The following is a 17,180-nucleotide window of genomic DNA, read 5'->3' as shown; positions in this document are numbered from 1 at the left end:
AAGCCTGCCTTGTGTAAAATACTCAGCGTCTAACACTGCTCCATAAGCATCTAAAGTCATCTCTTAGCAGAAACACAGTCTAAAGCTTGATATTCAGTACCCAACAGGAGTAAGAGGTATTTCTTCTCCACATAATCTCATAGATCTCAGAGCTTTAACCACACTAGGGGCAAGGCTAGCATGAAAATTTTTCTAAGCTATAGCAACAATGAAGGACATGGTTCTGCCTTTTACAGGAACATTCCCAAGACCCAAGGCCATTGAAATTGCCTTCTTGGAAAAGTAACTTTATATGTGTTGGAGGTGACCTTCACAAGGTGGCACTCAAAAAACAGTCACAGGAAAAGGAAAAACAGACCTAGGAAGGTTTTGACTTTTAAATCTGGCAATGAACTGAAGGGAAGCCTGAGGAGGGCATGCGCTGACTTCCAAATACAAACATTTCATGGGATCCTGAACCACCTCCCATAACTTGCTGAGGCATGATCTCCCCTGCCAGGGTCTACACAACACTGGAAAAATCATCTGATAGGAAGTCCACACAGTCAGCAAAGGCTGTGTGTGTGTGTGTGTGTGTGTGTGTGTGTGTGTGTGTGTGTGTGTATTGAATGTTTATTTTGAAGGCCATTTTAAAAATAAAGATATTCTGAGGAGGAATGCAGTTTCTTCTCATTAAGTAATTTATTTGGTTAGTGAATGAAAACATAGGAACTCTGCTCTCTCCACTGCAACTCCAGAGAAAATTTTTAGTCCCTGAAGGGTCTTACAGTCTTAAAACAGAGGGGAACCATGGCAATTAATGCATCTCACATAAATCTACAGTCACAATCCATGTTTGCTTTTCTCCCCGAGAAATCTGTTTTTTGGCTTTTTTGTTCTCAAGATAAGATCATAGAAATTCAAGGGCATTTGCTGGTTTTCCTTGGCAACCATAGCAATTCCCTGGGCTCACACAAGCTCACTCTGTGTGATCTGAGAAAGCAAAACCTGGAAAAGATTGCAGGTCCTCTGTAGGTACGGATGACTTTTCCACATTTGCCACATTTTCTGTCCTTCTAGCACCGTCTGTGAGATCGAACACACGGCAAGTGTGCTCTGCTCGTGTGTTTGTCCCTCCAGCATCTGCTCTGACTTGGTGGCTGGCCATGCAACAGATCACCAAGCATCAGTTTCCACCAATGCGGTCATCTCCCACCTAGGAGGCCTTGAATCAAGGAGACCAAGGAGTGGGGAATTTCTGACTGCACTTGATTACTGATTAAGTTAGTTTAATTACTATGTCCTCATCATTGTATTTGTTGAAGACACACGGCTGTCAGAACCAAAACAACTACAATACAGTTTTCAGGTAAAAGTTATCCAGCCCCCAAAGATATAGGTTCTGGGGTCTTCAGATTCTCTAAGATGCTATGGTAGCCACCAACAGATCCTGGCTCCTGCAGGAGTCTTCCACCCACATTCCTCCTATCAATACTTTAGCTTTTACAGAATAAGTTTGTATGACATTAAAACGCTGTAAGTGGATGCTAGGTGTCTATGCCTAGCAGTTCAAGGCTAGCCTAGTCTACAGAATGAGTTCCCAGATGGCCAGTGCTATATAGCAAGACTTTGTCTCTAAATAATAAATCAATCAGTCAGTCATCTGCTCCAATCAGCGATGGCTACAGATGCTTGTCTATGTGTCCACTAGAGTGAGCTCTGTCTACGAGGGGACTCATCCATAAAAAACCCGATTCATCCTCTCCGAGCAGGGATGGGACTGCATGTCCACCTCCCCTCCTCATGCTGCCATTTCATCCGACATGAACTTCCACAGGACTTGTGCATACTGTCATAACACTGTGAATTCATATGTGCAACTGCCCTGCAGCATCCAGAAGACATGTCTGTTTTAGTTATTCGCTGCCTTGGACTCTGATCTTCCTGTCCACTCCTCCCCAACAAGGGGCTTCTCTGATGAGGGCTGAGAGATGCACTCATCTATGGGCATAACAATTCACTGGAGTAAATTAGCACTATGACCCTGTAGCATAGTAATGTTAGTAGTCTCTCCCCTAGGAGCAATGACGATTTGGGTCACTATTGAAGTCTTTTCCTCCTGGGTGTTTTTTGAACCTTCTCCTGTCACAATGGCTTCCTCTCCAGTACCTTAACCTGTTGTTCCAATGCTGGTAATGTGCTTTTTCTCTCAGACCATGATGCCTATGAAAATCCAGCTTCCAGTTCTAATTACAGATAGGGCAAGATTCTCTTTCAGATTTCCTTCTTTCAAATAGACAGCACTACTCAGAGTGTAGGACATTGCAAGTGCTGTCACTGTACTTCAGGGTGTGCACTACCCTACACTCAGCACCATAGGACTACGGCTAAAATGAAGAACTAATGGGCGTGAATCTGGCACAGATAACACTCCTTAAACTTGTCACCGTTATTGAGGATTCTGGCAGTGGCATTTTAACTTACACTACAAAGAACTTTTGATAGCAATTTGTCTTTGCAGTAGATTCATGACAATTTATCAGTTACTTTTATTCATTCTTTGAGTGACAAGATGCAATTCTAAGCCATTAATAAATGTACAGAGAGTCATAAAATAGCTCACAGGTTTAGATTAGTTCAGCAGACTCACCAGCTGGAAGTCTACAGTGCAGAGACAGACAATAGTTGAGGCTAACATATCCACAAATTATGAATATTTTCATATAAATTCAATGTTTCACTGTTTAATACTAATAAATACCAAAATATACACACTATGCTTGCCAAAAGCTAAGCCCTTCCCAGTTTACATGTCACTTGCTCCTCCCACAGACCTCTCTAAAGTATGGACTGTTTTGTGCTTCAGCAGATGAGAAGGCCAGGCATGTCAGCCTTGAGGCTCCCAGCGCTCCCAGCAGTGGGGCGTGCTGAGCTAGGTCGCAGTATGTGTGAGGCCCTGACACCTAGCAACATCATGTATGCTAGGTGCTCTTCTTCTAAGTGCTGCACAGACTAAACACATGGTTCGACAAAAGAAGAAAGAAACACAAGGCAAAAACGACATCTGTGGAAATCAGAATGTGTTCAACAAGAAAAGGACGCACCTTCAAGGCCTATGACAGATCTCGAGGCTGTCTGAAAGCTGACAATCCCCGCCACATTGTCATTGGCCAGGATGTTCACTGTCACAGTGTCAGCGCTCGGCAGGATTCTGCTTCCGCCTTCAGTGTGCACCAGATGAATGAGGATGCTTTCGTCATCTTCTGGCTCGGGGTCATCCAAAATCATCAAAGTGGCTGTTTTTGTGGTTTCACCTAAGTTAAAAAGTTAAATCAGTAAAATACCAACCAGAAAGGCCAAAACTAACCTTTAATTTTAGGAGGTAAGTAAGAATGTTTTGATTAAAACAGCCCAGCACTGTGAGCGGCATTGCCACCACCGTAGGAGACAGTGTATATGCTGCATTACTTGATTTCTTACATATAAGGCACTGTAAAAGTCTCAACATAGACAGAGCCTGGAGGACACACAGCTGTAGAAAAGTCAATGGGGAGAACTATTCCAAAGAATCACAGTTTACTCCCAGGTCTATATCAAAAGCAAGGATCTACCTGGGGAAAGGTGCTAGTCATGATTAAGAGGGGCTCCATTAAGGAAATGGTAGCCCTGTTCCTATTGTGCCATTACTGTGAACAGTTTTACTCAGCCCAATGTCTCCCTCAAAGGCCACCAGCACATATGGGATGGCATCATAGTGGGACCCAGAGGAACAAGAAGCTCTGAGCAAAGACACTAGCAAGAGTGGGATGCGTTTGGGGTGGAGTTGCGGTGGCAGCATCATGTTAGTTCTGAGGACAAAGGAGAGACATATGAAAACGGGGAGTCCAGGAAGGGTGAAGGGTTGGAGACAGGCTTCCACTAGTAGAGAAATGTCCAGAAGACGTGCCCTGATTCTGCTGCTCATGGGTGAGATCCTGCTTAGTTCCTTCCCATGGTCAGGAAAGAAGATGAAAACTAAGAAATCCCAGGGCATTTTCCTCAGTACTTCAGGGCCACGATGGCTCAAGAGGGCACATTATCTCTGTTTTTTTTGGTTTTTGTTTTCCTTATGGTTCTGGGCATTTAACCAAGGATCTTTGTTTGAGACTAAATATTACCTAACAATCTAAGTTAGCCACAAATTAAAGTCCATTTTGTACAAAGCTAAAGTTATAATTCAATGTAATAATAATTTATATAATGGTGCTGCTTTATATGATATGGTCCTTTATATTTAGGCCATGGGAAAATTTAACAATAACTTGTTACCTGTACCCCTATCTTATTATATTTTTGTTATTCACTTTCAAACAGGAGAAAAGGTCACCAATTACCAACCTACCTCCTTCCACCATTCAAGATTCAGCTACCCTTCTACCCCAAATGATTAATAAGAAATTGCCAATATAGAAACGTTTGCTAGCATTTAATTTTTATTTTATTTTATTTTTTGAGATAGTCTGTCTAAGGGAGCCCAGCAATACCTGAAACTCGGTACATTTGCAGATGGTGGTAAACCCTGGCCCTTCGGCATCAGTGGAGTGCTGGGAATACAGGTGTATACTGCCACTCTAGGTTTATGGGGTGCTGGGGATTACAGCCAGGGCTTCGTAGACGCCAGGCAAACAGTCTCCTGGCTGAGTGCACTTCCAACCAGGTTTAGGACATTTTACAATTATATTTTCAAACACAATGTTTATTAGATATTTTAAGTCTAATATAGATAGAAGGCTTCTAGTTTCAAAAATGTGTGTGCATTAAAATATAGCTAGATATGATGAATTGCTCTGAGACATAGAATTACTAAAACTTTAAACTTTTATCCAGTGTATAGTCTGAGGTTCTTATGAATATGTGCAACTTTTTCAGTCAAGAAAGGAAAAGAAAAAACACTTAAGAACCACTGTTTTTCTTATTGTTCAACTCAGGATTTAAAAAAAAAAGGTACCCAGAATAAAATTACCTCTACTATACCTAAGTTTAACTAGGAACTTCCCAGATTTTAAATATCATAAATCAACTATTGCTAAGATTGAAGATGATCTACATCCAAGTCTGCTGGCTGCATCTCATACATCGCTTACGAAAACCCCACGGCACTCTTGGGCAAATTTCAGAATACTGTAGCAAATCAATCTGTGACAAGGACCACTTTAAAATAAGGACAACTATCAAACCAGCCTATTTTTACTTAATTTTTTCACTAATGTTCTATCCTTCTATATCTAGTGCTTTGAAAATGTTTTATTCTCAGGTAGTCTTGCTTCTTCAACACCTTTGATTACAGGAAAACAGCCCATTCCTGTAACTTTACTCATGAAATCAGAACCTGACTTGATTGCTTCTGACACAGGAAAGCACTGTCATCATGTGTAAAGGGCTAACATTCGCATATTCCCTAAATTTCTCCTTTAAACAGTTAAAAACATACATATATAGGGCCATGCTGGTCTATGTCTGATAGGCTAATCATTTGTAAGCTGTTGCTTCCAAAACCACATTACATCTCTATATGAATAGAAATATGCAGGTAAATAAAATATTTATGAACATTAGCATATCCATACATATGACTCACCTTCTGCAAAAGTCAGAATGTCTCCAGCCCCTATAAAATCTAAACCTTCAGTAGCTGTTCCACCAATAACACGCCATTCAACCATCACCTGCCCCAAGCTGCCTCCTGTCCTCTGGATCACCAGCTCCACAGAGGTTTGTGGCTGCTCCTGCACGTCCACACATGAGCCATTTTCAGAGGTGTTGGGATGAACACTGTAGATCATGAACACTCCGAAGGCATCACCATTCAGTGCTATGACCACAGCAGAAGTATTCGGCTGCCCTATGCTTGGCTGATTTTTAAAACTGTCTGTGATGTTCACGAGGTGAACTTCCAGGAGAGAAATCAGGAAGCTTTCATCCATCTCTGGAATGTCGTCAGGAAGGAGGGAAATAGTGAGATTTGCAAACTCATGGCCTTCGAGCATCAGGGCCCCCTGCCTTATCGCAGGCTCGTAGTCACTCCCAGCAACTGCCTGGCCACTAAAAAGAGAGGCCACCCTCGTCAGGTTCTTCTTGTAGGTCCGGAAGTCTGAGCTGTTCACAGTTGAGCTGACCCATGATGTCATCCAAAAGCACTGAGGACCGTCAGTGGTCCTGACAACTGAAAACGCGGAACAAGCGTGTTCTTGGAGACACAGAGTGGCACAGGTGTCCTGCGCCTCCTCCACTGAAGAGACATTCACCCAAGTTCTCCAGAGTGGGGCAGGCATCTCGTGAGTTGGCGATTCATAGTAGGACAATACATCTTCACCTTCTTCAACTGCCAGAGCTACTACATCAATATCAGAAGTACTGTAGAACAACAACAGGTGCCCGAAGTGTCCTCCGCTGACATGTGGGGACAATGGAAAAACAGGTTAAGCACTCACTATAGACCGAGCTACCCAGAGGGAAGAACAACGTGGATTATGGTTCTGAGAAGCTTCTTCGGTAATATTTTAAACACTAGTACTAAAACAACCACATTCTAATTTCTAAATTATGTTTGTCTTTCAAATTTTTATTTTCTAGTGTCAGCTAGGCTGTCTAGTTTTCAACCAATAATGCTTACTTTTAGACATGCCATGAAAATAATTGGCAAGGCAGGCAAGTTGTAGCCATTTCAGAGTTTCCAAAAATAATTATAAAACTTTAACTATTAGATTTCACTAAAAAAAAAATAAATAAATAACAATGAGGACTGGGGAGATGGCTCAGAGATTAAGAGCACTGACCACTCTTCCAGAGGTCCTGAGTTTAATCCCCAGCAACCACATGGTGGCTCACAACCATCAGTAATAAGATCTGGTGCCCTCTTCTGGCCTGAAGGCATACATGCAGGAAGAACCGTGTGTACATACATAACTAATAAATAAGTTTAAAAAATAACAATGACAAAAAAATTAACAATGACAACAAAATTAAGATATTTAGAGAATTGCAACAATGTTGCAACAGGTCCTTCAACCCTTTGTGTTCTATTTTGAAGAAGGTCAGTGGACATTTATTTGCTCCCTACAAAAGAAATGAAAGAAAAACAGAACCTAGAAACCCACCCTTCATGTATCATCTGAGTTTAAAAATGAGCTGTATTCAAGTTCTAATTAGAACGTCCTACATAGTAAAACAATAGATTTTGGTAGCTAGAAAGCACAATGGTATAAGTCATCTTTATTTTATTTACCGTACTTCTAATAAATGTGATTAAGGCTATCAGTATACACAATCCAACTAACATAATAATGTATGGAATGTTACAACGTAAAAATATGAATCTAAATTGTTTTGTTACTCCAGGCAACTTCCCCAGCCCACACTCCTACAGACACAGCAACCATCACACACACCTTCTCCTGACGGTTATGTTAGCCGAGGAACTTCTCTCCAGAGGCTCTTGGACATGATAAACTGACCGCACAAAGGCTACTGAACCGTAAGGGTTATCGTTGGCAGAGATAACAATATTTGCCACTCGGTCTAAGCCAACTGTTCCTCCACCAGAGGCATTAGTAAGTTGCACCTGGATAACCTAAAAACAAAGTGAAAACTTCCTTAACAGCATCCCAGTTCTGAAGTAAAACTATGAATGAAGCAAGAAAAAAATCAAATACATCCATAAGAACAAAATACAATGAAATACAAATGATTCCAAAGACACTGCCTCAGATACACTCAGAAGCCCACATATAACAAAATAATACACAATCAACTTTTAATAGCAGAACACAATAATGCATTAGAAATACAGGCTGTTGAAATCGACTAGTCTTTACTTAGACAGTCATGGAAATCAGTTTTTAAATTCTGCTTATCATTGAAATAATATGATTTTTATAACCTATGTTTTTCTTACTTAGAAAAAATATTGTGAATCCATTTTGGTGGTTAAGTAAATCTGTTCTTGGTTTCCCCTACCACATAGTAATTATCAATAAAACTTAAAAAAAATCATGATGCCATATAAGTTTCAAAAGAAGAAAATATATTAATGTATTAATGCATGATTAATATTTTTAAGGTGAATAATGGTACAATTAGCCATAAAATAAACACTATAGATTTCATATGCTGTTAAATGGAACTATTATTAAAAGCAGTATGAGGGGGCTGGAGAGATGGGTCAGTAGTTAAGAGCATTGCCTGCTCTTCCAAAGGTCCTGAGTTCAATTCCTAGCAACCACATGGTGGCTCACAACCATCTGCAATAAGGCCTGGTGCCCTCTTCTGGCCTGCAGGCATATACACAGATAGAATACTGTATACATAATAAATAAATATTTAAAAAAAGGAATATGATATCTAGATTTTAACAATATTTGAATTTCTTAAAATAAGATTATCTATGATAATGTTATTGATCAATAAACTTATTCTTATCTGTCAAATTGCATGTTCATCATGAGAAATACCAGGGAAACATTTGCTGTACTAGTGGGAGAGCGGGAGGAGTGAACGTGTGGGAAATCAAAATCTCCACTTAGTGTAACTGGCTGCACTCAGATGGGAGCAGAGATACAAGTCAGAATTACACGAAACAAATATCACATGATTATGATAGATATACATACATACATAATCACTTAAGGAAAGTTTCTAAAACACACCGTAACTGCACACACAATAACAATCTGAAATTGGCAAGCTGGCCTGTGCACCATGCACCCCTGGACTTGGTAAGAAGCACCTTTAGACTAGTGCTCTCTGAACTCCCATTCTCGCAGCAGTTAGCGGTGTGGTCACTATAATTTATCACGTCGTTCTACACTGCTGCGTCCCCAACAACAGTTATCTCTTCTACCACCATCTAAGACAAGCCACAATTTACATCGTTCTATACTAGTTAGTCCTCTCACCTCTTCAATCTCCGGAACGTCGTCAGCCAGGACCTCTAACAACAAGGTTTGAATGGTTTCCCCAGGGGCAAAGGTCACATTACCTGAGACAACTCGCAGGTCGCCAGTAGCAAGTTGTCCATTAATGGTGGCAACCCATTGAACAGTAACATTGCCGAGTGTCCCAGAATTTCGAATTACTGGCAGGCTTACCCTCACTGAGTTAAACTCAGGTTCCTCTACAATAAATTTAGTATTCTGAAAACCTGAAGGGCAGACAGAACAGTTGTTTTTAGGCACAAAGTGAAACCATGACAATCAAAGACCAAGCTGGGACCATCAAAGTAGGAATTCTCCCTCCCCTTGGCCCCTAAGCAACTCCAGCAGTGTGCCATGATGCAAGGTGAGCAAGACCACCAAGATTTCCCAGCGACTTTTTATTGTGGTAAAAGTAGGTCATAGATGTCTACAAGGGCCATATTTTGACCCAGCATGAGTTAAATAAACCCAGTGAGCCCAGCAGCTACTGCAGGGCCAGCCTGAGCTACAAAGGTAGTGGCTATTTTGCTTCCTGGCTGACATTATGAGGAGAAAGGGCTCAATTTCACCATCTTTCCTACATATACAAAAAGTTAAGCAACTCAAATATAAGTGTGAATTTTGTTAATTATTTAAAAGCATTATATAAAAGTAAAAGCTGGACATGATAGTCCAGGCTTGTCATCCCAGCATTCAGGAGGCTAAAAGAGAGTCTCAAGTTCCAAGACAGGTAGCAAGACATTGTCTCCCAAAGCTCAGAAAGAGGATTTACAGGACACATCTAGGAGCCAGAATGAGACAAATCAAACAGTTTACAACTGTTTCTGTGCCAAAATGTTTAATTACTTTTCATTTCCTAGGTAACCACTAACCTATGCCAGGAATCTTATGTATAAGTAATAATATCACACACACACACAAACAAACAAACAAACAATAAAAAAAGCCTCACTCAAATCAATCTTAAATAAAGAAAATAAATAAAGTCATTATCAGTGACTTACAGAGTAAGAGAGTTAAAGGAATTAATGCGATTACCAAACAATCCCCAGGGGTCATCAGAAGCCTCCACAGTAATGACTGCCTCTGTTACAGCCCCCAGTCGGGCGCCTCCTGTGGTCTGGTTGAGCAGCTGCACGAGAAATGACTCCTCCAGCTCAGGGTAGATGTCGTTGATGATATATATTGGCACAGCTTTACTGGTTTCTCCTTCCAGCAAAACAACATCTGAAGAAGCTATACTGTAATCTTCCCCTGCAGGGACAGGAAGAGAGAGGTGAGAGCTTGCTTCAGGAGAAGCATGCTACAGACCTTCATCTCTGACCTCAAATGCCGATGTTTATGTTATAATAAGCACGCCACGTGCTTGGAAAGTGCCGTGTCGAACTTTGTGGACACACATGAAAGACATTTTTGGAGGAGGTTAGCTACATTCCCTTGAAAGGTTTAACTTTTCAAACTAGGAAAATGTGTGTTTCAAAATAGTCATCTTCCTGTACTTTCAAGTCATTTTTTTCACCTTCATGAAGACGTGTGTCCACAATAACATTTTTCTCAGAAATTTGTATTGTATGTATAAGAGCATACAAAAAGCAAGACAATTCTTTAAAAGATGTGTACAGTGCTGTCAGAACAAGCAGAACTAGCATCGTGATCTCAGTGGGAAGACAAGCTGCAGGTGTCCAGGCTATAGGTCAGCATCCTTACTGACCAGCTAGAGAGGTGTCCACACAAAGCAGGCTCAATCAGCTGCTGAGGGCCAATTTGGGAAGGGTGCGCCCTGTAGCGCTCCATCACTTCTCACTCATCACCCAGCACTCATCATTGTTCCCTGTCGCTAGGGGCAGCCACACATACCAAAGGGATGCTCACCACAAAATCTGAGTGCATGCGAGGCGCGCGCGCGCGCGCACATACACACACACACACACACACACATTCACACTCCTGCTACTGTGAGTGGGTGCTAGAAAGGATCTAACAGGTGTTCTCGGGAAAATCACCCTCTACAAGCTAGGATGGCATTGTAGAAAGGCAGTGGCCTGACTTCTATCCAGCCATGAAATCATTTTTCTCTCTATATAAAATTACCAACTCTAAACACTGTCTTGTCCATGCTCCTCAAAAATAAATTAACACATAAGACTATGGCTCCAGAGATCCATCAACTGAAGAGCCCAAAAGCCATTTTCTCACTTCTTCCTGTGTGTCTCAGCAATTATCTGCATATGGCTGCCTTTCAGAAACATGAAGTCACGAGGTCTGAGTCCTCCTCAGCTGACGCATCTCTTGCTCACCAGAGCTTCGCAATTTATACATACTTGTACTATCAATTCTCACAAATACAAAAATTCAGTGTCACAGATTTGAAAATTTTTATCTTTTGTGTCTAAAAAAGCATAAGTATTGGGAGCTGAGGGTATAGCTCAGCTGGAGATTGCTTGCCCAAGCACAAGGATTTGATATCCAGCAGTGCATATACCCACTTTGGTGCGTACCTATTAGGTGAGCATTGTAGATGAGAATCAGCAGTTCAAGGCCATCTTTAGCTACATAGGAAGTTTGAAGATAGCTTTGGCTAAAAGAAGCTCAATCTTTAAAAAAAAATGTGTATCAAATAACATAAAATATCTTGGAGTAACTCTAAGCAAACAAGTGAAAGACCTGTTTGACAAAAACTTAAAACTTTGAAGAAGGAAATTGAGGAAGACACAAGAAAATGGGAAGATCTCCCATGCTCTTGAGTAGGTAGAATTAACATAATGAAAATGGTAATCTTACCAAAAACAATCTATACATTCAATGCAATGTCTATCAAAATCCCAGCAAAATTCTTCACAGACCTCAAAAGAACAATACTCAACTTCATATGGAAAGACAAAAAACCCAGGCTAGCCAAAGCAATTCTGTACAATAAAGGAACCTCTGAAAGCATCCCCATCTGTAACTTCAAACTCTACTATAGAGCTACAGTAATGAAAATCGCCTGGTATTGTCATAAAAACAGAGAAGAACACCAATGGAATCAAATCAAAGACCCGGATGTTAATCCACACACTTACAAACACCTGGTTTTTGACAAAGAAGCTAAAAATATAAAATGGAAAAAAGAAATCATATTCAACAAATGATGCTAGCCTTGAAGGGTCCAAGAATAAGAATATAAAAATGTAGATTCCAGAAACAGGAATGTAAAAATAAAGAAATATAAAGATGTAAGTCTAGGAGAATGAGAGCAGACTGTCAGCAGCCTTCTCAGCAGCTGGAAGATTAACTAGTAACAGTTGGTTACTCCACTTTACAACCCATAGCTCTAATTACAAGGCCTAAGCATCTCTCTGCAAACTGAGAGCCTAACACCCCGGCCATCCTTGATTAACACGGATATGAGCTGAGTTTTAGGAGATAGATATATGACCTCTGGGTTACACACTGTTCCTGCTATGTGAGATTGGCAGCATCAAAGAGCAGAGCACAGGGCTTCAGTAAACACCACCTGGAAGTACCAAGGAAGACAACAGATTAAGTACAAACACTGGTTTAACTGAAAAACTCTGTTAATGAAGATTGTAAAGTAAGGCAACCTGTATTTGAGTTTTACCTCAAGACTGTAAAAACTCCTTTGTTCAGACCTAATGCCTGGTGCCCCTACTATAAAAAGGTGGGTTCAGAAACCGCCCTTTGCCACAGCCTGACAAAATCCATCTTTGGCTGTGGTCTCAGCTAGGTGCCCCATGCAGATTTTTTTGTTTTATTTTTTTATTTTTTTTCTGGAATCTGATTCCTGGAATAAAGTTTGCTTCTGGACTTTGGTGGTCTGTCCTCATCTTTGTGCAACCCCCCTGGACCGAACAGCATAACTGAATATCAATATGTAGAAGAATGCAAATAGATCCATATCTATCACCAAGCACAAAACTCAAGTCCAAACAGATCAAAGACCTCAACATAAAACCAACCACACTGAACCTCACAGAAGAGAAAGTGGGAGGTACACTTGAATACATGGGTACAGGAGAACACTTCAGAAAAAAAATCATATTGAGTAACCCAGACCCAGACCCAGAAAGAAGATATAAAGAGAATAATATGTACTTACGCATAGGTGCCTTTTAAAGCAAAGAAAAACCAGCCTACAATCCACAACCCCAAAGAACCTAGACAACAAAGAGGACCCTAAGAGAGACATGCATGGGTCTAAATAGGAAGGAGAAAAAGACACGCTCTCCTGAGTAAATTGGAAGCATGGGGGTCATGGGAGATTGTAGATGGGAAGTGGGGAGGAAGGGATCAAAGCAGAGAAAAATGTTTAATGCAATAAAAACAATTAAAATTGTGTGTGTGTGTGTGTGTGTATGTGTGTGTGTGTAATCTCTCTCTTTTGTCTGTCTCCCCACCCCCATCCCCACCGCCTTTTGTTTTTTGAGTTTCTCTGTACTTCGAAGCCTGTCCTGGAATTCGAACTATAGATCAGGTTGACCTTGAACTCACAAAGTGCTGGGCCTCCCCAGTGCTGGGATGAAATGCGTGTGCAAGCACCACAGGTCATCCTATCACATCTTTGAGAAATTGTTGCTCACAGACACAGGTCACTCTGAGATACACCACTGTCCCTCCTCCATCTTCTCTTACCAGCAACTGCAGTGATGGGCACAGCTTTAAACTTAACAGAGACATCTGCAAATGCCCCTCCCGATCGAGTCACATTGATAATGGGTCCAACGTGATTTTCTGTTACACGAACAATTGGTGCTGACAGCTGCACCGTTCCAAATGCGTCGTCGTTGGCAACAATAATGAGATGGGCCACAGTTTCTACCTTGGGTCCAAGGCGTGGGGAATGTGGAACTGAAAGACGTAAGAGCGCAAATCTGAACACCTGACTGACAGCCACGAGGAATCCGACAGAATTCTTATTCTCGCCCCTATTTACGGTTTTAAAAGTCTAAATATGTATACCTGTCAGCCTTAATCTGGGCACTGGAAATACAAATCAAAGCTGAAAGTAACTTTCTGCTCTCTTTTAACACATACTCTAGGAATTAAAAGCATTATCAAAGGAACAGTTAGACTGTACGAATATTTTAATGAGCATTTGACACTGATGATCCAAGTGTAACTCTTAAAGCAACTAATAATATCTTTATGCAAATAATAATAATGTATGCTGATATATCTGAATTGTATACATGCCTTACGCAGGGTTACCATGGTTAAGATGAAACAGGCCGACCAGAAGCGACTTGCTGAGGGTTATCTGGCTTACATACCTTAAGTCACAGTCCACTGAGAGAAGCTAACGCAGGAACTCAGGTAGGAACCTGGAGGTAGGAGCTGATGCGAAGCCATGGAGGAATTCTGCTTCTTGACCTGCTTCTCGTGGCTCGCTCAGTCTGATTTCTCATAGAACCCAGAACCACCAGCCCAGGGATAGCAGCACCCACAAGAGGCTGGCCCCTCCCCATCAATTACTAATTAAGAAAATGCCCTACAGCTGAATCTTCCAGAGGCATTTTCTCAATCGAGGTTCTCTCTCCTCTCAGATGACTATGGCTTGTGTCAAATTGACAGAAAGCAAGCCAGCATAATATATTTGATATATTTGTATATATAATTGATATATTTGGGTTGCATATATATATATATGCGTTTACACAGGCACATGCACACATTTATACAGATAATGAATTAATGCCACAAAGGAGTTAGTGAAATTACCTAAGATCTTATATTACTGCCTGTCAGACATAACCAAGAAACATACCATATTCCTTTCCTCCTCCAGAGGTAAAATCTCAGAAGGCCATGTAATGCCTGCAGTTTTCCACAAGTGGGCACCCTACTTTGAATACTCTTAGACGCTCACATTTATAAACAATGACTACATTCAATGAAAACTTGCCAGACCTCATGCTAGTTTTTGTCTATTAAAATCGGAGCTTGTCTCTCCCTCCCCCTCTCAATTTTGCACTTGTCTATGTTTTGCCTACATAACAGCTGGACTGTATTACTCCATAAAAAGGTGTGCTGACTCCTTCCCCCATCCCAACAGTGCAAGGGTTCTCAGTGGTCGTTCTGCTAACAAGCACGATCACTGAAAGCTTACAATATAGCAGACTTTGTGTTAGTCTTTATGTATATCACCACATGCAATCCCCATATGTATTATAAATAAATTATCTACACTCCTACTGTTTCTGAATTATATAAGGAAATGGAGCTTTCAAAGATTATGCCCAACAATTTATTATTGTACATTGGAACAAAGTTATCTGATCTCAACATAGCTCCATGCCACTATACATGCAGCCATCCCTTTTGGTTTTATTACAATCTCAATAAACTACAAATTGCTTGAAAAATAATATGCACTTTATAATTCTTACTTAATAAGACTAATTATTTAGTTCTATTTCAATTTCTTTGCTATTATAACTGATCCTATTAATCTATCCTAGAAGAAAAGCAGAGGCATTTCGTGACAAAGTTTGATCCTGAAATCTGTACACTTCCTCCTGCAGCGCTCACCTACGGTTAGGAAGACTTCTGTCCACCTTATGCGACACTGACCCAGGCAAGGTGAGCACACTGACTGTTGGGAGTTCTTAGTTCATGTGGCAGTGTATTATAACACGCAGATCTTGATCTTAAATCCTCCCTGTGGAGCTCCACAAGTTCTCAGTTTTACAGTTGAACAGCCCTTTCTCCTCACCTTACACATTTGCTGATGAGGAAGTCTGGCAGAAGTGAACCATTGGGAAAGGAGCTCACAGTGTGGCCACAAGAACTACTTATGGGCTCTTCAGACTCATTGCAGAGGAGTTTGAAGCAACAAAACAGTGCTAGGTCTGTTACATAACACAGAAGTTCTGAGAGATACTTTGGGGACATAGCTACATTTTTAAAGTATGATTTCTAAGGAAAAATATGCCCCATTTCCAGTTGTCTTAACGAAAACCTTTCACTAGTGAGACTTTCAAAGATAGCACTTGGAGCTGAAGAGAGAGCTCAGTAGCTAAGAGACTTGACTTTGGTTCCAAGCACCCCATATCTCACAACCACCTGTAACTCAGGTTCCAGTGATGTGCTGCCCTCCTCTGAACACAGGTGGTACACATGCGCATACTCGGGCACACACACAAACACATGACATAAATAAAGAGAACTGTTTAAAGGTAGCATTACTTACCTTTGATCTTAACTTGCTTGTAGAATTTTTTGTTATACAAAATTTAAGTTTTTCATTTTCATAGTCTTGCCTCTAAGAATAACACACTAACAGATACTTACTTGGGCGATTCTGTACTCTCTCTACTAAAGTAGAATTGACTAGTTCAACAAACACAGATTCTGACTGTTCCGGTTCATCATCATCCAGGATTGAAACAGTAATTGTTGCCTCAATCTGATTAGCTCTGAAAAGAGTCGATCCAGAAGCTGATATATAGTCTGCTCCTTGACTTGCTCTAGCTAAGTTAGGTGGGAAATAAGATGGTTTTTCCATATCATCTATAGTTGCATATGAGATCACAACTTCTCCCATGAGGCCTTTCAACCTTATTATCGATAATGTGACATTGTGGGTTGCTTCTTCAACACTAATAGGTCTAGTTTTGTTAGAAAAAATGAAGACCCCATAAGGATCATCACTAGCCAAAATTGTCAATGTGGCATTAGTAAGGACTCCCAGCGAGCCACTAGAGACACTGCAGATCGACATGGTGAGCGCCTTGTCTAGCTCTGGCTCTTCATCTGGCAATATCTCCACAGTGATGCTCGCCGTCCTCTGCCCAATCTCAAACGTGATGTTGCCAGAGGTGACAGCAAGATCCCCATGCAGGTCAGAGTCTATGCTCCAATGCAAAGTCACATGCGACAGGGCTCCCTGAGTCCGTGTGACCTAGGAAATATTTAAGCATTAAAAGAGAAGCTGGAAGACTAACAATTGTGATTAAGTTCATAATAGTGCCACGAAGAATTTTGTTTTTTTTTTTTAACTTTCATTTCATTTCCAGTTCTCGAGACTTAAGATCCTTGAAGGTAAAGACATGTACTACTGATCCTTGCACTCCTCAAGGAACCTTACATATGGAGGGTGTATAAAAAGAGACTATGACGCCGGGCGGTGGTGGCGCACGCTTTTAATCCCAGCATTTGGGAGGCAGAGGCAGGTGGATCTCTGTGAGTTCGAGACCAGCCTGGTCTACAAGAGCTAGTTCCAGGACAGGCTCCAAAGCCACAGAGAAACCC

General features: G+C 41.0%; 1 protein-coding gene across 1 annotated transcript in view; it reads right to left on the bottom strand.

Annotated features, from left to right (window-relative positions):
- Positions 1-17,180, bottom strand: part of Adgrv1 (adhesion G protein-coupled receptor V1) — a 549,406-nt gene that overhangs the window by 438,343 nt on the left and 93,883 nt on the right. Inside the window, exons 28-34 of the mRNA XM_026783832.1 lie at positions 16,221-16,830; positions 13,563-13,778; positions 9,969-10,184; positions 8,913-9,157; positions 7,407-7,588; positions 5,597-6,408; positions 3,084-3,293 (exon numbers count right to left, since the gene is read on the bottom strand). Of these exons, the coding sequence (XP_026639633.1) occupies positions 3,084-3,293; positions 5,597-6,408; positions 7,407-7,588; positions 8,913-9,157; positions 9,969-10,184; positions 13,563-13,778; positions 16,221-16,830 (2,491 nt within the window). The remainder of the gene's footprint in view (positions 1-3,083; positions 3,294-5,596; positions 6,409-7,406; positions 7,589-8,912; positions 9,158-9,968; positions 10,185-13,562; positions 13,779-16,220; positions 16,831-17,180) is intronic.

The sequence above is a fragment of the Microtus ochrogaster genome, chromosome 19 (genome assembly GCF_000317375.1).
Source record: "Microtus ochrogaster isolate Prairie Vole_2 chromosome 19, MicOch1.0, whole genome shotgun sequence".
NCBI lineage: Eukaryota > Metazoa > Chordata > Mammalia > Rodentia > Cricetidae > Microtus > Microtus ochrogaster.
The sequence above is the reverse complement of the archived record's forward strand: the minus strand, read 5'-3'. Positions and strand labels throughout refer to the sequence as shown.